This window comes from Prionailurus bengalensis, chromosome E2 (assembly GCF_016509475.1).
Source record: "Prionailurus bengalensis isolate Pbe53 chromosome E2, Fcat_Pben_1.1_paternal_pri, whole genome shotgun sequence".
NCBI lineage: Eukaryota > Metazoa > Chordata > Mammalia > Carnivora > Felidae > Prionailurus > Prionailurus bengalensis.
The window spans coordinates 55,386,561-55,407,861 of record NC_057352.1 but is presented as its reverse complement, the minus strand read 5'-3'; the positions used below and the strand labels follow the sequence as shown (position 1 = coordinate 55,407,861).

Below are 21,301 nucleotides of genomic sequence, written 5' to 3'. Positions count from 1 at the left end.
TTCAGCCAGGTCACGATCTCGCGGTCCGGGAGTTCGAGCCCCGCGTCGGGCTCTGCGCTGATGGCTCAGAGCCTGGAGCCTGTTTCTGATTCTGTGTCTCCCTCTCTCTCTGCCCCTCCCCCGTTCATGCTCTGTCTCTCTCTGTCCCAAAAATAAATAAAAATGTTGAAAAAAAGAATTAAAAAAAAAAAAAAGAAAAGAAAAGAAAAAGCCCCTCTGCGGCCCAGAGGAGCCTGCAAGGACAAGGGCCCTTCGAAGGGTACTTTGAGGGTTTCTGCCTGTTTGTTCATTTTCCTGTACGTTCTGGCCATCCCAGTCTTCCAACCAGAAGGCTCTGGCACCAAAAGAGGCCCAGGAGAAAGGAAGAGTCTGGCCCAGCCGCCGAACTCCTGGAACCGTCTGCAGAAACGTGCCTTTGCCCTTCCCGGACTTGGTGAAGAAACAAGGGCCTCTTTCAGAGCTGGGCCCTTTTGTTCCTGTTCCCAGGGAGGAGACAATCTCACGCAGGGAAGGGATACTGAACAAACTGGGTTCAGCCCAAGCATCCAGGGAAGTGAGTCTGTGCCGAGCGCACCAAACTCAGTGCCGTACCAGCCCCTTTGCAGCTGACCAATCCACTGGACGGTGCCGGTCTCGGCCTTTGAAAACCACGTAGCCAGCAGCCTCGTCCCCCGATGGCGGCCTGGTCGCGGTGACAAGCGTGGCAAGCCTTGAGAACCTGAGACCTGCCGGGCCCTGTGCTAAGTGCCCCGGGAGCGTGTCACCATCAAGCCCGACCATAGCCCTAGGGGCAGGCACCACGAGCCTGCTTCACACAGACAAGGAAACTGGGGTCACTAGCAAGTGGCAGAGCCGGGACCCGAACCCAGTAAATGCACATACATCCCTGGCCGCCAATCAACCAAGAAGCAGCCAAGCAAATTATTTTTTTTAAAAAAGATAGAAATGAAGAGAAGGGAAGAGAAAAAGAAAGAACAAGAAAGAAAAAAGATGTATTTTCTTCATCACATCTATCACCATCTGAAATCAGCATGTGCTTTGCCGCAAGCGTGTGCCCCCTCGGGAAAGTAAGGGCCTTGAGTGGGGGCCCTGCTCGGGTCACCCAGAGCCCAGCCCCCCAGCAAAGTCCCTGGCACACGGGAGACCCTAAGCGAACAACTGCCCGGTGCCCCCCGCTGTGGACCCAGCTTCGCAGGGACAGGGACAGTGATGTGCGAGGACTCAGAAGAGGCAGGCCTCCTGTGCTCACGCTGCTCTGTCCAGTGAGCCGGCTGCGGGGCTGCTGGGGGAGGGCCCAGCCCGAGAGGACCCCTCACCACTCAGGTACCTCAAGCCGCAGGGAGGCTTGCTGGTTAGTTTCACTCGTCCATTCTTTCAGTCGCGTCTCAGTTCCCTCAGCTGACAAATATCCATCAGGGCCCACGGTCACCAGGGGTGGTGCTGGACGTCCCTCCCGGGACTCAGACTGCACCCACAGGCGTACTTCCTGGAGGTGGTGAGCCTTCAGCAGGGCTGCAAAGCCTGACTGGCACCTCTCCCCTCAGTCCCAGTGCCTTACACGAAGGTTTCTGGATTTCGAAATGAAGGTCCCTCTCACACTACCAAAGACTGCTTGTGCAGCACAACCCTGGGCGGACAGAAAAAAAAGCACACACAAACGACCATCCTACAAAAACATTAGGTATAAATTTTATTTTCCACCTCTGGTTATCTTGTATTGTCCAATTCTTCTACGATGCACCTGAGTTCTCCGTGTAATGGGGGAGACGGAGATGGACATCTTGAACAGAGCAACGTCCAGCTCCCAGGTATACGTCCGAAAGAAGTGAAAGCAGGAAAGCTAATAGCGGTTTGTCCCCATGTCCATGGTAGCATTAATCACAGAGCCAGTGCCCATCAACAGAGGAAAGGGTAAACAAAATGTGGTCTATCCGTACAAGGGAATACTACTCAGCCATAAAAAGGAATAACATTTGGGTATGTGCTACCACATGGGTGGACCGTGAAATCATTACGCTAAGGAACGTAAGCCAGACCCAGAAGGACAAGCGTTATAGGATTACGCTTCCATGAGGTACCTAGAACAGGCAAATTCACACAGACAGAGGGTAGAAGAGAGACTGTCAGGGCTGCGGGAAGCAGCAGAGGGGGAGCCAGCCTTTAATACAGAGTTCATGTTGCAGACCCATGAAAAGTTTTGGATACAGGCAATGGTGGTGGTAACACAACACTGTGAATGTATTTAATGCCACTGAAATGTACATCTACGAATGATTAAAATGCTAACTGCTATGTATATTTCACCCCAATTACAAAAAACACACACACTCAGAAGCTGAGATACCGAGATAAATGAGACCGTCGTGGTACACAGCAGACAGAGTGAGAGAACCAGAAGCTATACTTGGGGATGGATGTGGCCTGGCAGTGTCTGTCCTCGGCCTTGGTCTGCTCAACTGTAAAAATGACAGCAGTGGCCTCGATGATGTCGAGAGGCCCCACCAGACCAGATGTGGACCCAGCGACCTGCTCTTCCGCTTCCTGACGTGGAGCGAATTCTAAGAAGACGCTGGCAGGTGTACCCCTCCAGGCCGTGATCCAACTCCCGAGATGCAGCTCCTCCAGGTAAAGGGGCAGTAAACACCTACTCAGAACAACCCAGGCTCAGCCCAGCCACCTCTCTCATCGCATCTGAGTGGCCACGTTCAAGCCACCCGCCCCTCAGTCTCCTCATCTGAGAAGAAGAGACACGGATGAGAAAGCTACTTTCTCTGCACTCCCCCTTGCTGTACATATGGCCAGGGCCGCCCTCGAAGGTCACACAGGCGAGGCAGATGGAGCCTTAGCTTTGCCCCAGAGCTGGCCACCCTGGCCGCTGACCGGGAGGACCGGGCCAATCTTGGCTGCACCTGAGCTCTGCAGCCAGGCTGCTGGGCTAGAGAAGCAGAGCTCTCTCAGGGCCTTTCCTCGGTGGCCACCCAAGGCCTACTCATTTCTCCTTAAGTGGGATCTTACAAGGGTGGGGACATAAAGAACACCCAGGAAGTCCCTTGAGGTCACAGGAGAAGCATGGGCCACAGGAAAAAGCACAAGGGTCCGGGTCAGCCTGATCTGGGTGTGAATTGCAGCTCTGAGACCTGTGTGTCCCTGGAGGCCAGTGGCTGTCCGCAGTCCTGAAACACGGCCATGACCCACCCCAGGGCACGGCTGCGAGGACAAGACGCACAAGCACCCAATACCCAATAGGTGCTCAAGAAATGGTGGATTCCATTATTTCGCCCAGCCTCGCCCATGGCAACCTGTACCCAGCTGGACGGAGAGCTGGCTCAGATCGCCCTGCAAAATCTTCCTCCGTGCACACAGCACACTTTTAAAAAAGAATTTGAGAGTCATAAAAAAACACAACCGCATCCCGCCAAACTGCCAAATGTGGTGGGAGTAATGAAGCAAACAAAAGGGAAAGTTCAATTCCTTTTCTTGGCTTAAGAACATGCAAATGCAAAATTCAGTGGCAAAGAAATCATCCCGGCAGAATTCCGTGTCTGCATTTGAAATGGCCCCATGGAAGGAACTCTCTCTCGCCACTTAAACCACGTTTCACCCCAGGACGCGGCTAAAGACGGGTGCCCGGCTCACGTCGGGAGAGTCAAAGACCATGAGGGAACTCATGTATTGGGGTCTTTTTCCACACCACCAACCAAGAAAGACCCTTCGTTTCTCTGAACCATGCCAGCCAGCCTCTCTGCCATTCTCTGAGAGCCGTGTGCCTCCAGCCCCTCACAAAGGGACCGGGCTCATTTCAGCTCAGTTTGCCAGGCGGTCTCCATAACTCACTCAATAAAAACACCAGCCCTTCACAGCACAGAGGATCCACACTTCTGAGTCAAGTTCAAGGCGATCAAATACAAAATCCACCATGGCCTACTTGGACACTCTCTGGGCCTATTTTGTATGCTTACTGTTCTTTAATCCTTAACCACAGGGGCTTTGTGGCCAGTCTGTCCCCTAGCTTTACAGGTCAGAGAGGTGAGGCGGCCCGAGGTCACTCTGTGTGCCAAACGGGGCTGAGCACCGAGCCACATGTGCGATGCCAGCGGAATCCCTCTGTGCTGACCACGGCGTGGCTTCAGCGATGTGCTCGGCCTTATCGAAGAGTAAAGAACTGTTCTAAATCTGAAAATAAACATTTTAGGGGCAAGAAGCACCAACCTTGAAACTCCAGACTAGGATAAAAGAAAAAATAGTTCACCATAACCAAGAAGACTAAACACAGCTCTACAAGCACAGAAAATGCTGTGTGGACAAGCCCACTTCCCCAGCCAAAGGATGAAACTTTCTTTTTTTTTTTTATCATTTACATGTTAATTTCTGGACAAATTTCCATTTCTTGCTAGGGACGTGACACAGACCTCCCAGACCGGTTTATAACCTGGGGTGGGGGGAGGGAGGGGGGAGGGGCGGCAGGTCCAGGAAGGAACCCCTAAGAAAGCCTATATGACAGATGCTAAATCCCATGAGACTGTTGTCTTACCACTTTCCCAGAGGGGTGCCTAGCTTTCATCGAATTTTCCAAAGGAGTGTGTTGCCCAAAGAAGTCCAAGGCCCATTGTCCTTGGACACATTCATTCAGTAGAGAAGACTCCGTCATTTCAATTGCCTCTGAACTCACTATCCACTCCAACATGAGGACAGAAATGAGACCAGGCATGAAAGAAAAAAACAAGTCACTCTCCAAAGCAAGTCTCGCAGAGGACAAACAGGCCAAAATTTAAGAGGACGTGACAGAGGAGCTGGTAAAAATTAATAACAGTAATACAAATTTCACAGGTCTCCGAAAAGGAAAGGGGAAGGAAACCAGCATCACTTAAATCAGCCCTCGTCTTTCTAAGGCAGCCGAGCGGCTGCGGGGTGGAGCGTTGTCCACGCGGCAGACTGCCACACGCCATGCCTGAGCAGTGCCCCGCACACACTAGGTCCCCCGTCAGTATCTGCATGAGCCGAAGGAACATTCCACGCCATTTATTGCTCACAACCTTGGGATGCAGGGATTGTAACTTCCAGTTTCACAGACCAGGCTCAGGGAAGTCATGTGACTTACACAAAGTTCCAACCAGAAAGAGGCAGAACCGGGATGCAGACCCAGATCCACGCACTGCTGTGCAAAACCCAGGTCCTTCCTCCTACACCACACCTTGCTTAGATGTCAGAGTCACTTCTCAACAGAGAGCCCCCCGGTGTGGAGCAGACTCCACACTCCCGGTGGCTCCCTTGTGGGTCATTTTCCGTCCCTAGGTCTCAGGTTCCCAATCCACACAGGGGGAGACGGGCTGCATGCCAACAACAACTGATTAGCAGTGGCTGTCTGGGCTCACCGGGAAGGATTGATTATGTCAGGATTGATTAGCAATGTCTACCAGGGGAGAGGAATTTATTTGCCATCCCAGAACTAGGTGGCCTGCAGGTTCTCTCTGCCTCTGATTCTAATTATGAAAATTTTAATGGGGGGGGGGGGGAGGGGGGAGGTGATGGAAAAGGAAAGAACAGACCAACATTTTCCAACACTGGCCACAGCTGAATCCAGCAGAGCCCAAAGTGGCCGACCAGCCAGTTGTGCATGCTTTGTGCACACAGCCCTGCCACAGGGGAGGAAGTGGAAAACATCGGATCTGGTGCCTGCACACCCAGTAAGACGCCCCGTCCAAGCCCGCAGCAGCACAAGTGTGGGTTTGGTCTGGCTGGGCCTGGTTGTAAAACACCTAGGCAATCAGTAAGCACAGCAGCCTCGCAGATGGCTCCACTGGGGTTCATACCCTGGCCTGACCTGAGCCCTGGGCAAAGTACTTCACCTCACTCAGCCTCGGCCTCCTCATCCCGGAAGGTCCTCACAGGACTGTCACGGTGATTCAACACGGGGGTGCCTCAACGCACAGCCAGCCCACAGCCAACTAGGCAAATAAGGGGCCACCGCCACCGTCATGAACGCCACTGTTCTTTGAAGGCAGCGTATTTTCAGACACGAGTCCGTGCCCAAGAGACAAATCGCATTTCCCCATGTTCAGAGCATGGCCCATTTGGTTACTGTGAGCTCTCAAAGGCGAGGGCTCTGAAAACCAGTCCATCCTTCTGAAGCTCCTGGTGTGTCAGCCGGGGCCCTGCGAAGAAACAGATGGCAGACACAAAACGGTATAATTTGGAGAAACCGTTCACAAAAGGATAACATACCAAGGTGTGGGCAGAGCACAGGGGAAAGCACGAGAGAGGGTTTTTCTCCCTCGGGTGACCAGCTGTCCCGGGTCTGCCTGGACCGCGGGGTTTCCTGGGACATAGGACTCAAGTGCCAACACAACTTTCCTGGGACAGCTTCTGGCAAGCCGGGCCAGTTGGTCACCCCCATTGCTACCACATGTTCCCACCCCTGGGCCTGAGTGGGGGGTGACAGGACAGGAGCTGTGATTGAGGGACCCTGCCCGCCCACAGCAACCTTAAATTGAAGCCACTGGCCTCCATCGCCTCTGGGGTCCCCACTGGCCAAACCCCCCCTGGAGGCCAAAGGGCACAGAAGCCACAGGGCCAGGCCCTGGGCCCAGAGAAAGGCGAAGAAGAAACAGAGTGTTATCCTGGGATCTCAAAGGGCCCAGGACCCATTCCCTAGAAGGCTCCTCAGGGCGGCCCAGGGGGACTCAGAGCTCCAAGACCTCATCCAACAGGAAGGACGGGGACCCCCCTCCCGTCTGGGACGGGGACATCAGGGTGGAACACGCTCAAGACTCAAGCTCCGGGGACCCACGTGTGTACACATTTACTACTCCACATTCAAACAGAGGCACAGCAGGGCTCCGAGAAGAAGCCCCCTCCCCTGGCGGCAAGGTCACCCCAAAAGTAAGGCCAAGAGGACACAGCAAGCTACCACAAAAGAAAGGGGGTTTCGTGAGCTCTGTCATCATAGACCTAAGTGGAGAGCAGACAGAAGGCTCAGGAAGGGGGCAGGGGGCAGAGGCCGGGCATCCACACAGGTGTGCCTGGGGCAGGGCTGTGTGGGATCTCCCACGGACATGCTCACACCCGACTCCACTAGGCAGGCCCTGGGCATGTGTCAGGGGCAATATCGTTGAGGAAACAAAAGCGACTTTCAATTCTGTTTTTAAATCATATTTTCCAAGATCGAAATCTTATTTGCCAAGCACGGCTGGAGAAAGCTAAGGTGAAAACCACCAACAATGCCTCAATCCTCCCAGCTGCACGTCTCTAGCTCCCTTGAGTCGGGGACGTGGTGGCTGGTGCTAGGGCCAGGGCTGAGGGTCCATTCCAGGTCCTGGTGACTGAGGTGTCAGGACAGGATCAGGGGCAAACCCTGAGGTTCTCCAGGACAGGTCCAAAGTCCCCAGCCAGGGCCAGGGTTTCCAAGAAAACTTGAGATGCTTTTCTGTCCCTTCACAGCCCGTGGCACTGGGGCCCCAGACGCCCCGCTGAGCAACTACATTCAGCCAAACACCTGCACTGACATCACACGTCCCTGGATCGAAAGGACCCTGCCTTCAAGAAGTTGATAGCTGAGCAGGAACAGGAACGCAGGCAGGTGGAAGCTGCGGCCACGAGAAAGCCGGTGGTGATGACGGAGCGGGCATTTACCGAGTACTCACTACATGCTGGCACTCTTCTGAGCCCTACGTGTACTATCTCCCTTACCCTCAGGATAGCCTGGGAGGTGGCTACCGTTGTCCCCACCTTGCAGATGCAGAAACTGAGAACTGGGTCACACCACCACTGGTCACACGGTCTAATATCAAGTGTCTGGATCCAACAACGCTGGCCAGCGCTTGTAACCACATTGCCTGATGACAATGAGGGCGCCTGTTAGGAATGGACCTGGGGGGGGGGGGGGGCTGTCTTTGGCGTCTCCGCCTCCACCATGGGTTTCAAAGTGGGTGTCGCGGGGGGTGCCACCCCCAATCCTCAACACAGACTCCTTCAAGCAGAGCTGCCCACAATGCTGAGAAGGGCCTGCGGCGGCCGGGTGGGGTCTGAGATCCAGCCAGGGCTTGGCTCTCCTGGCCCAGAGGGGACCCTGCTTACCACCGGGGCATTAGAAGGGCCCCAAGACCTCTGCTCTTGGCAACGCTCCCTAACCTAAGCCCCTGGCTCCTGAAGGTCACCTGCTGACAGGACCCAGACATACTCCAGAAACATCCCTTTTATACCTTTTCTGGTGCCGTGGTTCAACTAGATCCAAAAAGCAAGGGTACACAATGCATGGCCTTGGGTGGGGCTTGAGTCAAGCAAATGAAGGCCTTCTTGGAAGAGCCACCAGGCCGGTGGCTCACCCACCAGCCCACTCCCTCTGCTCTCCACACCCCTGCCCCCCAAAAACACTTTACTTCACAAAGGTTGCTTCAAAGTCATTTCCCTCACACCAAAACTTTCTAACGCTAATTTCTCTCTCTTTCTTTTATTGGCGTGAGGCAATTCTCCTTTCAACAACCCAAATCTCTGAAGTCCTGAGTCATTCAGGCAGGCACAGCAGGGGGGCGATCCTGGGATCAAAGGTGTGGGGAGCTTGCTAAGCTCCGGCCAGCGGGATTTCCTTCCAGAGGCCCTGCGGGAGAGCCCCGCCACTTGGCCAGGCATCTGGGCGCCTGCAGCCCCCACAAAGTTCTTCCTCACCATCTCCGTGGCAGGTTCTGAAGAAGCAAGGGGACTGGGGCACGAACACAGGCTCCCAGCTCTGCCACAGGCCAGCCCACAGCCAGGGTCCACCCTGTCACACAGAAGCTCGCAGGGGTAGATGGGATGTTAAATGAGCTACCCCGGGGTCTCACCCAGGAGACATGGGGCACTGTAGGCGGGCATTTGGGGCCATCAGAACTGTGGGGAGCATCTAGCGGGCTGAGACCAGAGATGCTGTGCATCCTACAATGCCCAGGATGGCCCCCACCGCAAAGAATGATACAGGCCCCAACATTCATAGGGACGAAGAGGAAACACCGTTGAGATAATGTATGAAAATGGCTTAGTGTTTATGAATAAGACCTAATCCCCTGCTCGCTGTGCAAAGGATCCCACAGGTGACATACGCACTCATCTAGAAAAAGCAAAGATGGCTGCACCCCAAAACGTTCATATGCATGACTTCTGGGAGGTTGGGATCATAGGAGAATTTTTTGCTTATTTTATAAGATCATCATCCCTGTGTGATTATTTTTGTTTCACTTCACAAGGGCAGAGGTGAAGAGCCAGTAGAGAAGACTGATAGGCAAAGAAGCAAATGGCAGCCGGCTGTGGAAGAGCAAGCCCTCACTGCAACTGGGGGTCAGAAAAGACTCCAGGGACTGGTGGCCACCACCGAGGCAGAGGGGAGGAGGTGCTGTGCCACAGCACCAAGGCGCAGGGTAGTCGAGCCGGAAGGTGGGCAGGGCAGGGCAGGGCAGGGCAGGGCGTGCGCTCCCAGTGGACCCTGGACTTCACGATCGCCGTAGGCAGGTCGTCACAGCCAGCTCTTGACAGGCAGCTCCTCGAGGCCAGGCCATGTCAGGCGAGGAAGGCGAGGCGCTGAGAGGCTGAGTCCACTATCCCCAGATGAACACAGGGCAGGTAAGAAGCAAAAGTCCGCCACGGCCCTTCTAGAGACAGGTCCACAGGGAGAGGGCTGAAACCCCCCCTCCCCCGCCCCCAGGGTGACACAATGTGCTTTGTCCACACACAACCTCCCCGCTTCTGCAAGGCCCTCCAGGGCCTCCAAGAATGGAGCCAGCCTGGCCATTTTGGGTCTCTCTGACCCTCTGCTCTCGAGCCCTGCTCACGGGACACGCGCAGTCACGCCCTGGAACCACACGGCCTGGGTTCAAACCCCAGCTCCACCATTACTAGCTGGGTAAGTAGCGATCTCATCTTTCTGGGCCTCAGTCTGCTCCTCTGGAAAATGGGGACAATAAAAGCAACACCTCCTGGGGACATCGTGAGGATTAAATAAGCTCCCGTACACAAAGGGCTCAGAACATAAGCGCTGAATAAGCACCGGCTGTTGTTATCACTGCCTTGCTGACGGTGAGTCCCCGCTGCCCAGCAAGGAGGCATCGTGGCAGGAGGAGAAGGTCTTCAGCTCTGGATCCAGGCCGTCTGGGTTCCAGATGTACAACCTGAAACTCACAGGGCCTCCATTTCCATCTATAAACTGGAACCCCAGGGGCTGGAGTGAGGATAAACGCACAAACACATCGAAGGGACTCAGCATGTGGGAGGAAATGATCGCTGCTGTCCTGCAGTCCCCCCACCCTGTCCTGATCCGTCTGGTGCCACAGGCTGACCCTGCTGGGCTCCCCAAGCCCGGGAGCCACCAGAGCGCTGGGACAGTTCAAGCACTTTCATTTTCCCCACCCCCCCCCCCTTCCTTCCAGGAAGGAAGGTTCCAGAAGGGGAGCCTTGGGAGCCAAAGCTGACAGGGGAAGTTTCAGGTCGAGGGTTTGGAAAGTACCAAAGGCCTCTGATGGGAGCCCATCAGGAGCTCCAGGCCGGCGGGCTGAGCCCCGCAGCCTCACGGGCGAGGCAGCAGGCCAGGAACCCTCAGGCCTGTGTCCACCCCTGAGGCCAGCCGTGCACGCCGCATGCCAAACGGGTCGGCTGCACGCGCCGTCTCGTTTAGCCTGGGCGGCCCTGGAGGAGAGAGCGGCGCAGGCACGGCATGAGAGCGGGAGGTCCGAACACATCTCTTCTCTCTCCCCTCCCTCTCCACGGGAGGGCTCTGCCCACAACTGGCGGCAGCCTCACTGGCTCATTTCTTCACTCACTCATCCATCTGTTCAGGCAAAGAATGTCTGCCGACACACCGGGCCCCAGCATCCCCACCTATAAACCGGAGAGAGGAACAGTATGTCGCCGGGCTGTTATGGGGATCACGGATGTAACCACCTGGCAAAAGAACGCTCAAGAGTGGCTGCCACCATGGTCCCTGCTGTGACGGACCCCTGGCCCTGGTGACTCAGATCCCCGCAATCCTGAAGCTTCCACCTGGGGGATGGATCCTAGGCGCCCACCTGGCAGCCGGTGCCTCGTCTCTCTGCATCGCGACCAGGGCCTCCTTGGCCTGAACGAGCGCTGGGGAACCCAGCACCAACTTCACCCCGACTCCTGGCCCCCGCCCGCGGCCCCCACTCTGGGAAGTGGTCCCGCCTCCACTTTCCTCTCCTGCACTCTTCTGTGGTGCCCACCACTCAGGGAGAATGGCCCAGACCGCCCAGAATGTGCCCCGGCGGCTCCGGCCCCTCTCTCCTGGCTTTCTTCTCCCTCTGCCCCTTCCCAGCCCTGGCCCCCCTCTCCATCACTGCCAGTCCCAATCCTGGGCCTATCTATCTAGATGTGTCTCTCCTACAAAGTCCTTCCTGAAACCACGTGCTCTTCTTCCTCCCTCCAAACAGCAGGACAAGGCATAAACCCCCTGAGGAAATGTGCTGCGTTCGACACTACATCACAGTTTCTACCGTACCCCAATCTGAGGGAGGCTTACGGGGCAAAGATGATGTCTGACCCTGCAGGCACAGTACCAGGGAGCACTCACTTTGGGAGCACATTACCAGGGAGCAGCCGTTGGCAAACGGAGGACCCGGGAAGCCCCATCTGCACACACCGTGTCGGGTACTCAGCTCACAAACTTAGTACCTGGTGCTCACTCTTGACAAACACTTGGCATTCGCTTTCAAACACCAGTTCCCTGAACTCACTTGACAAATTCACGAAGGAATGTCTGCCGAACACCGGCAAACGCCAAGTTGATAAGCCCACTGATTCTTAACTAAGATGTTTCTGCAAGAGCCTGAAATAATTTTACGTATGTCCAATGGATAGACACGTATTCACGGACACGCACACCCAACGCGTGAGGGCAGACCTGCCTTTGCCTCTCAACTCACCCTCTTTGCCCACAGTAGGGAGACAATAAACGTCATCGTAATCATGAATGCATCGCTCCATTCCCTGCAATAGGTTTGCTTCTATCTCATTCCCCACCAGAGAGAAGACTGCAACCTTCCTGACCTGCCACTAAGCTCACACCCAGGAGCCGGAAGAGCCCACGGTGCTGAACTTCCTTCCCAGGGAAGCGGCTCTGCAGCCGGTACTCTGAAAGCCTCTGCGTGACCTGCAATCCTGGTGGGGGTCCTCCTTTCTCCAGTGCCCGGCCCCCCTGAGCTCAGGGGCTGTCACTTGACAGAGCTGTGGCCAACACAGCGACCCGACCTACCAATGGCACTGCCCGGCATTCTCTCCCTCTCTCCATCTCCCACTCAGTGAGGCCCTGGGGGGAGGTGAAGGGAGAAGATGGCCAGTGACACAATATGGAGAAGCCAGGTGCCCACGTGGTCCACGTCCAGTAGGGCAGAATCCCCACTGGACTGGTGAGAGTAAGAAGTAAGCCACGTTGCGTGAAGCCACCCAGATCTGGGGGCAAGTTGTTCAGCTGTCAGCCCAGCCCGACTGACGCCCGGCGCTGTCCACACGGATGGCTGAGCCTCTCACTGGCGCATGCTGGTGATCACATTCACCCGGACAGTGAGCCAAACGGGGGGCGAAGGGGCCCGGCCTGGGTTTCTCCACATCGTGCACTCCTGTCTGCAGCTTTTCCAGGCCTTTAAGAGCCTGGGTTGGACTCAAGACACCCAGGAAGCGACTACAAGTTCCGGTGTTACCTTCCCTCTCCTGATGACCCCACCTGAGCTGCACCCAGGCAGCCCGGCCCCAGGAAAACATCTGCCACCCTGCCTGAGTCCTGGACATCCACCTGCCCAGGGGCTGGAGAGTCCAGCTCTTCTGCTTGCCTCCAGAATGAGTTTAACTCAGCCTAATCTGCTCATGTGCTTTCTCGATCATATCATTTCTCATAACGGCTTGAAAGCAAAAGGTCCAAGGAAAAATGAAGATGGAAGGCACTGGAAGGTTCTGGAAGGCACCGGAAGGTGCTGGGAGGCAGGAGCTCTGGGTGAGAATCCCAGCCTTGGTGCTGAGTCATTTGTAAGGGTCTTTGGGCGACATACTTCTCTTCACCACTAACCCCCACCCTCACCAGCAAGATGCTGGAGGCAAATTCAATGATTAGTGCGTCCTAGGTGCTAGGACCCTTGTAACTCAGTATGACAAAGTCAGCTGGTTTTGACGTTTTGCTGGGCTTTGTGATTTAAGAGTCTCTTAAAGCATTGCTCCAAACCTATTCACTATCTATTGGGGATATAAGTACAAGGGAGCCAGGCTTAAATACACACACAGAGACACCAGAATGAAAGCTCCATGGGGCTGGGAGCTCTCTGTATGACCAACACCCAGCAGATTCTGGGTGTTCGTAAGTATCTTTTAATAGATGATAACAGCTCCTAGGAGGTGCGGGTAATAACAACTGTACAGCATTTACTAAACGCCAGCCACCTTACTAAGTGTTTTCTAAGTACTATCCAGCCTCAGGGCCTTTGCACTTGCCAATCTCTCTGCCTGGAATGCTCTTACCCCTTCCCTGACTGCCATGTGCAAAGCAGCAAGGCTGCCAGTCCCCAAGCTCTAAACGCCACACCTCCCTGGCTGCTCTGTTTTCTCTAGGACCCCTGTCACCACCACACAGATTTTATATCTCCTTGCTTGGTGGTTTATTGTCTTCGCCCACCCCACCGACAGCCAGACTCCAGGCAGGCAGGGTCTTGTTTTCTTTAAAGTGCCTAGAGCAGCGATATTTACCTGTTGGATAAACACGTGAACAAACTGCCAGGCCTTACCTCACTTAACCTCAAGGACATCGACACTGAAAGGAAATCCCCATAATCCAAATTTTATAGGTAAATACAGACTGTTAGGTGACCTGCCCAAGGTCAGCCACCAGTTGGGAAGTTGCAGGGGGGGGGGGGGGATTCCAGCTCACCTGTGCGACCACCGCACAGGGTCTGGCTGGTCTCCTCCAGGCACCTCACTACACACCCCAACGCGGATACAAACGCTTCGCATGTGGCAGGTATAAAGAAATGGCTACTGAGCCCAGGCACCAATTTCTGCACCAGAAATGTTTCTGTTTTCTCCTTTGCCTCAGTACACAGGGACACCACACACACACACACACACACACACACACACACACACACACACACGCCTCACCACCCTTTGGTTACGGCTCTGCTGATGTCAGCAAAGCTTCCTTTCGAATGTGCACCGCCTCCCTTGGCGCCCTGCTGAACTCACTGGGTGCTTTGTCACCAGAGCCAGGAGTGGGGAAGAGACATTCTCACTTCCTCCCTTTCTCTACCACGGGGCTGGGCGGCCTGGCTCCCATCCTGGGGAAGCAGGAAGTCTGGGGACAAAAAAAACGATGCTCTCAGGTGGAGCAGGAAACAGCCAGCCAGGGCCAAGCTGACTCTTGTCCTCAGGGCACAGGTCATCGGTGACAGCTCAGAGCCCCCTGCTCACCTGTGTTCAGCTCCCGGTGGGGGCCCTGGGGGCCGGACTCTCCTGCGGTGGTGACCGTAAGCCAGATGGAAGCATGCCTGCAGGCAGCAGTGACCCCAGGCAACACTGCCTTCCTTCCCCTCTCTGAGGGAAGGGCAGCTCTTTCCCGCAAAGCATTCTGGGACTGAATATTTTAACACCCACCGAAGAAGCAAAAAACATTCAAATTATCAAAGCGGGAGCAACTCCACTGAACAAAAATGGCAAGTGTCTTGTTTCCGACAGCAAAAGATCGGGTCTAACCTAAACATCCAGCAATGGGAGGCGGTCGCCTAGCCTCACACGACGCTTGTGCAACAGAGCACTACGCAGCAGTGAACAAGAGGAAGGCAGCTGTGTATACACAGATCTGGAATGATCTTCCAAATACACTGTCCGATGACCAATCACGGCCCAGAATGGTATGTAAATGGCCAAACGGTCAGCAAGGATCTGTAAGAAATCATAACAGGGCTCGCCTACTAAGAGGAGAACTGGGGCCACAGGGACATGAAGTAAGATAGAAGCTGTATTTTTCCTGATATGCCTTGTACTATCTGAATTTATTTGATGGGCGCATTATTGTTTCGATTAAATAAAAAAAAAAAAAAGGAGCGGAGCACCTAGGTGGCTCAGTCAGTTAAGCCTCTGACTTTGGCTCAGGTCATGATCTCGCAGTTTGGGGGTTTGAGCCCCGTGTTGGGCTCTGTGCTGATAGCTTGGAGCCTGGAGCCTGCTTCGGATTCTGTGTCTCCCTCTCTCTCTGCCCCTCCCCCACTCTGACTTTGTCTCACTCTCTCTCTCAAAAATAAATGTAAAAAAAAAAAATTAAAAAAAAAAAAAGAGCTTTGTGGGTATTGTTTTTGCGTTTTTTTTTTTTTTTTTTAAAAAGAAACCAAACTGTGCTCCTGAGTTGTTCTGAAACTACTTTCACCAATGTTGTTGCCTTCGTACACATCGGATCTGCTCACTACCCCTAACTTTCCCAAACGCACTGCTCACCTCAGAAGACTTTTCTCTGGAGACTGCCCACTTTCAAATCGCAACGGTCCTTTCCATTTGCACAGGATTTCACGAAGCTCTCTCAGGGAGATTAAGAAAATGTGAATTGGAAGACCAGCCCCTGGTCACATCCCTACCTGGCGGGGCCGTCCTACCAGGTGCGACTGTGAATTATCTGTAATCCTTACAGCAACCCTACAAATCAGGCAGGTGCATACCACCCTCCAGATGGAGACAAAGCAAGGCCACCAAGAGGAAGGAACAGGCTAAGTCACGCAGCCGGAAAACCGTAACAGAATTCGGCCCCAGTTCCATGTGACAAGACCCAGGTTGGTTCTGTCCCACGGTGGGGATGCCCTAAACCCTATCGCACTGCCTCACTAGAGCTCATTTAATCTTTTAATCGAAAGCATAAATGAACCACTTCAAATGTCCATTCCACCAGAACACCGAGAGGGTACCATCCACGTGGGGCCAAGCCTGGCTGGCCACCCTGTTGCCCCAAGGCTGGCAGTCAGAAGGAAACCCGAGACAGCTCGGGTCCTGAGGACGAACCCTGAAGCCTCACCGGACACAGTACCCCAGAAATGCCCTCTCCCACCGCCAGGCGAGTCAGTGGGGGCGGGAGTAGGCGATGCCAAGCAGAAGCCACATGTAGGCTGTGGAGCCCAAGCCCGTGGCACACGCCTGTCGCCATCGCCGGCCCCACAGCAGAGCCCAGCCACACGCAGTTTAACAGCATCCACCTGGACCAGCACGATTCTTCCCGTGGCCGGAAAGAGCACCCCCGGGTGCACCAGGCAAATGGCAGCATGAAAAACCGTTCCCTCCTTGAAATGCATTTATTTATTACAGCCCGGGAAACACAGAACAAGTTTGCTGTTTAAGGAGAATTTAGATTCTTTTTCTCCTCTTCTGTCTCTGGCCCCCACCCTAGACCCCTCCAATCAGACATGTTACCTGGGAAACAAACTTGATATACTCCAAAATCTTACGACAAATGCCACCAAAAAACCAGAATTGTCTGTGTCTACTCCCTGCCGCAGAAAACCTCAAACGGAAGGCAGGAAGGACGGGCACAGAAGAGCGGGACAAGGAACAAAGACAGAAACAATGAACACGTGTGTGCACACACACACACACACACACACACACACGCAGACACATCCCCACGGGACCTGCGGCTACCCTGGGGGACACGGACTTCAATTCCCAGGCGGAAACCACACTGTGGGGATGAGCCCTCCACTCAGCACCAGACACCCAGTAGGTGCTTAGGTTAACAAATTCCAAGTTCAGGAGGTTGCTGCCGCAGAGAGAACACCAGAGTAAAGAGACCGACAAGGATTCAGGTGACTTCTCTTTTCCTTTCGGTGACAAATGTTTCCCAGAAACATTTCAATGGGGGCAGCAGAGTGGAGAACGTTTAAAAAAAAAAAAAGTCACTGATAAATTAAGGCTCGAAAATAAAGAAGGCCACCGTCACCTGTGCTCCAACCCCCATCGTGTTTGGTCAGTGAATAAATGACTTTCCGGACTGGACCCACTCTGAGATGCCATGTGCTGCAAGTAATAAAATCAGGTGAGAGAAAAGGTAGGCAGCCTTATTTGTGCCTCTTCGGAGCAGAGGAAACAAAGCCCACAGACAAAAGCCCTCTTCCAGCGGACAAACATGTCTAGCAGGTGATCAAATTCAACCCACACACGAGAACAGCAAAATGGATTCAGGTCTTGTGGACCCGGCTGCTTCTGCAGGACTCCCGGCCGTTGGCTACAACCCACACGACGATCAGCAGCCACGAAAGGCCCAAGGAGGCCGGGGGAGTGAGAAGCCCAGGTGCAAAACGGGAATGAGGCACCACGTCTAGGCCACAGTCTGAGCAGGCCCCCAGGTGTGGTCATGTGCACCCCAGGGAGGGGGCAGACACATCCCAATCACCCCTCACACATCAGCCAGGTCGCGGTCGCCTCTGCGTTTCCTTCTTTGTTTATGAGCGTTGGGGATCCAAAGTCTGGAGCGCAGAGTGCATCAGGCCCTTGCGCTGTCACGGGCCGCGTCAGGCACACCGCTGGCTCGACAAGGACTTAATCAGTAACTGGCCCGGGAGACTGGCACAGGGGCCAGCTCCAGCCTGACCCCACAGAAGGCAAAGTTTACAGCCGGGCCAGGGGGTGACGCTGAGCCCATCTCCCCGACAGGGAATCAAGACAGGTCCGCCTGAGGGGTACACCCGGCTGGAGCTGCCTACCAGGCGGGCTGGGAGCCCCCGTGTGCTTCCAACCCTAGCTTGATGCAGCTGTGGTGCCGGAAGCCTTTATCTCTGACGACGAGCCAGTTAATTGGATCAGTGTAGACAGACTCCAAAGACGTTTGGGCAGCAGTGTATTTGGTTTGTTTATCGGTTTGAATCCAGATCAATCACTCTGAGTCTTGTTCCTGAAGCCCACACAATTAACCAGATAACTGCCAGATGGATCTGAGCTGGGCCGTGCAGACGGCTTAATATACGGATGATGTACATTTCATGGAAGGATATGACCTGATAGGGAACAGACTTGGCCTGTCGGCAGCTGGGGGCCGGGACCTGGGGACTCTGCAGAGCCACAGGGCTGCACAGGGCTTGCTGCTGTAGAGAACTACACTCAAATTCACCTTTGTTTCATTTGGGCTAATATTTCTCAATAGCGTGCTTGGGCGACACTAGAAAATGCAGACAGATTACATAACGCCCAGGCCTCAGGGAAACCCCTCAGGGGCTGCTTTGCTTCCCGAGGGCCCGGACACCAAATAGGTGTCTCCTGGCGGGACAAGGTCCCTGGTGCAGTTGCAACCCCCCCTCTACCCTGGAGGCCGTCCCCACAGCCGGCCTGCCCTCGGCGGCGCCCTCCACGCTCACAGGCCGCGGCACGGACAGCCCTACACCCCACTGGAGCCCACCAGGGCAGAATTTAAGGACACCCTCTGCCCAGAGGGCTTGGTGGCCACAGGCGGAGGAAGGGGGACTTGCCAGCCCATTAGACGCCAGCCAGCTCATAGTTCCTCCTTCCACATTTCCAATGCTAGAGTTGGGCTCTGCTCAGGCAAATCTTGTTCTGTGGACGGCCCTCAGTCCCCCGTCCTGAAAAATCACAGCTCCTCTCCAGAGAGGCCCAAGCTACGAAGGTACCGTCCACCTCGGCTGGCCAAGGTGCTGGGGAAGGTGGTGCCGGGGCCTCCGGTTGCTTAAGAAACCATTGCCCAGCCTCAGCCTTTGTTCCCTTCCTCTCTCTGCTACATACCTCTTGAGCAATCAGAGTAAGGGGGGTGGCGGCCCAGCGCCTCCAAAGCTGACTTCCCCCAGACCATGGCCAGCAGCCGCTGAGCACGCGCTCCCGGCCTCTCCCACGGAGGGTCACTGTGCCTCTCAACCACTTCCTCCCCACCCCCCCAACTCCCCTCCGTTTTGAAGAGTGGTAGAAAAACAACAATGCCTCCCCTGAAGCAGGGGGAAATTCTGAAGCCAGATTTGGGGGCTCCTGATGCCAGGCAGGGAACCACTGGAGGGCACCGGTTCCTCCCCTGAACCTGAAAGGCTGCGTGCCGGGGAATTTTCTGAGGCTCTCCCTCCATCAAATGAAAAGCCAAATGCCGAGGCCTGTGGCTCCGGACGGGTTTGGGAACATGCATGAGCCTGAAACCGGGCCTGAACCGCTTCACGGCAACCAGCGATCCTGTGTGAGGAAGCTGTCTCTGCAGGTACTGCACCAACCTGCCCACAGGAAAGAAAAAAATAGGTGTTCCAGGCACGTCGGACCCAAAATTCAGAATAAGAGTCCTCATGTGCTTCAGGGCTTTCGGGAGGGGGGAGTGGTTTCGAGGAGTAGGGCTTCTTCTGCTAACTTTTCCCCCTCCCCATTCCTTGGAGCATGTGTCACGGCCTGTGACACACTGCCAAGGGAACATGGATGCCGGGGAAATGTCTACACACGCTACACGTTTGTGACATGCCATGTAAGCGACACCCTGTTTCCTGGCTGGGTTTTCTTGGCACAGGTGTGGGCAGGCATTGAATTCTGCCGCCAGCGCCACAGCCACCACGGCCACCCCCCACCGCCCCCCCCCCCCCTCCACTGTGCTTAGTAAACAGGATCGCGGCTGCCCCAGGGGGAGTGTGCATTCTGGGGAAGACCTGCCACCTCTCCACACAGGACGGGATCCCCTCAGCAAGGCTCAGGCCCAAGCAGAGCTGGGGCTTTAAACTGCCCTTGTTTCAAAACACAAAGCATCCTGTTCAGGCTCCTGCCTGCCGCCCCCACCCCTGCGACCCCACCACCACCACCGATGTCTTTCTCCACCTTGCAGATTTGATTTCAGAAACAGATCCATGACTTCCCTGCCTCTCATCCAGCTGACCCAGTCCTAGCCATATATTTAAAACAATAACAATAACAAAATAAAGCCAGCAACAAAGAACACGTATACACACACACTTCGCAGACAATGCAAGACCAGGGCCCCCACAGGCCAGCTTCCACTCTAGAACTTGACCTCCCCTCGGTGGGGAGGAGGCAGTCCGGGACCCCTATCCCCTCCCCCTCCACTTCCAACCTCCCAACGTGCGAATGAGATTTTTCAGAAAGGGAAGCACCCGGTTTTGCCTACCAGCCTGGGCAGGAAAAAAAGACAGTAGAGCCCAAAGAGGCACTGCTTGTGGAAATTCTTTGGGTTTTGGGGTTTCGAGGTTGTTAGGTTTCCTTTCTTTCTTTTTCTTTTTCTTTTTTTTTTTTTTTTTTTTGGTTGTTTTGTTTTCCCTTCCAGGGCAGATCCAGATGGGCCGCGGGTTTTCAGAAAGGGAACCCCCACCACCACCGGGGCCCAGCCCGGATCTATCCCACGGTCCCATCCGGGAGGTCCCCGGACGCCCAGGATGGGGTGGGCCACATCCTGTGCAGAATTCAGAGGGTCTCCGCGAGCCCGCCCGCTGGGCACCGGCCAGCCCCGAACACAGGCCAGCAGAGGGGGAGGGGGGGGCCACCGGGCTCCCCCCCCCCCCGCCCTCCCCGCCCCCCGGGCCGGCCCGACACCCCCGGCGCCCCGCAGGCCCCGGGCTCCAGGTGCAGCGGCGGGCAGGGGGCGGCGGCGGGAGGGGGCGCCTCCCGGCCCCGAGGCGAGGCGCGGGGGTGCCGGCGCGCCGCCGCCGCGCAGAGCGACTCACCGTGGCGGACGCCAGGCTGTTGTCGGCCAGCGTTAGGTGGTGCGGCTCCCAGCGCCTCAGGAATTTCGAGGTGAGGATCTTGCTGAGAAAGGTCCGCGGGTGCCGGATGACACAGACCTGGATGTCGCCCTCCTGCAGCAGTTTGTACCTCATCCCGTTGCACAGCAGAAGGGCCCGGCGGCAGGGCACGGCGCCCATCTTCGTGCCCTCGGGGGCCGGCACGTCGCCCCCCAGCAGCGGCTTGGTCTCCTCGATCTGCCGGGGGTCGCCGCCGCCGCCCGAGCTGCTGGTCAGATCCATGGCCGGCCGAGCCGGGGCGGGGGCCGGGGGCGGGGAAAGGGGGCTGTCCCGGGCTGCCGGGGCGGCGGGGCCCCCGAGCGGCGGCCCGCACCCCCCCCACCGCCCAGGAAGGTGGGGGGGCGTGGGGCTGGGGGGGCGCCCGGCAGGGGAGGGGCCGGCGGGCGGCGGGCGGGCGGCGGGCTGGCGGGCGGCCGGCGCTCGGCGCTTCCTCGCGGCTCCGCTTCCTCCTAGCTCGTCGGGTGCATGCTCGCGGCGGCCGGAGCGGCGCGGCGGCGCGGCGGCGGGCGGCGGGCGGCGGGCGGGGACGCGGGGCAGCGGCGGGGGCGCGGGGCCGCGCGGGCGGGCGTGTCTCGGCCCCG

General features: G+C 56.0%; 1 protein-coding gene across 1 annotated transcript in view; it reads right to left on the bottom strand.

The window, feature by feature from the left end:
• The window catches only part of LOC122494513 (c-Maf inducing protein), a 235,114-nt gene extending 214,045 nt beyond the window's left edge, over positions 1–21,069 (bottom strand). The window contains exon 1 of the mRNA XM_043599750.1: positions 20,643–21,069. Coding sequence (XP_043455685.1) covers positions 20,643–20,942 — 300 coding nt within the window. The 5' untranslated portion in view covers positions 20,943–21,069. The remainder of the gene's footprint in view (positions 1–20,642) is intronic.
• Positions 21,070–21,301: the final 232 nt, after the last annotated feature.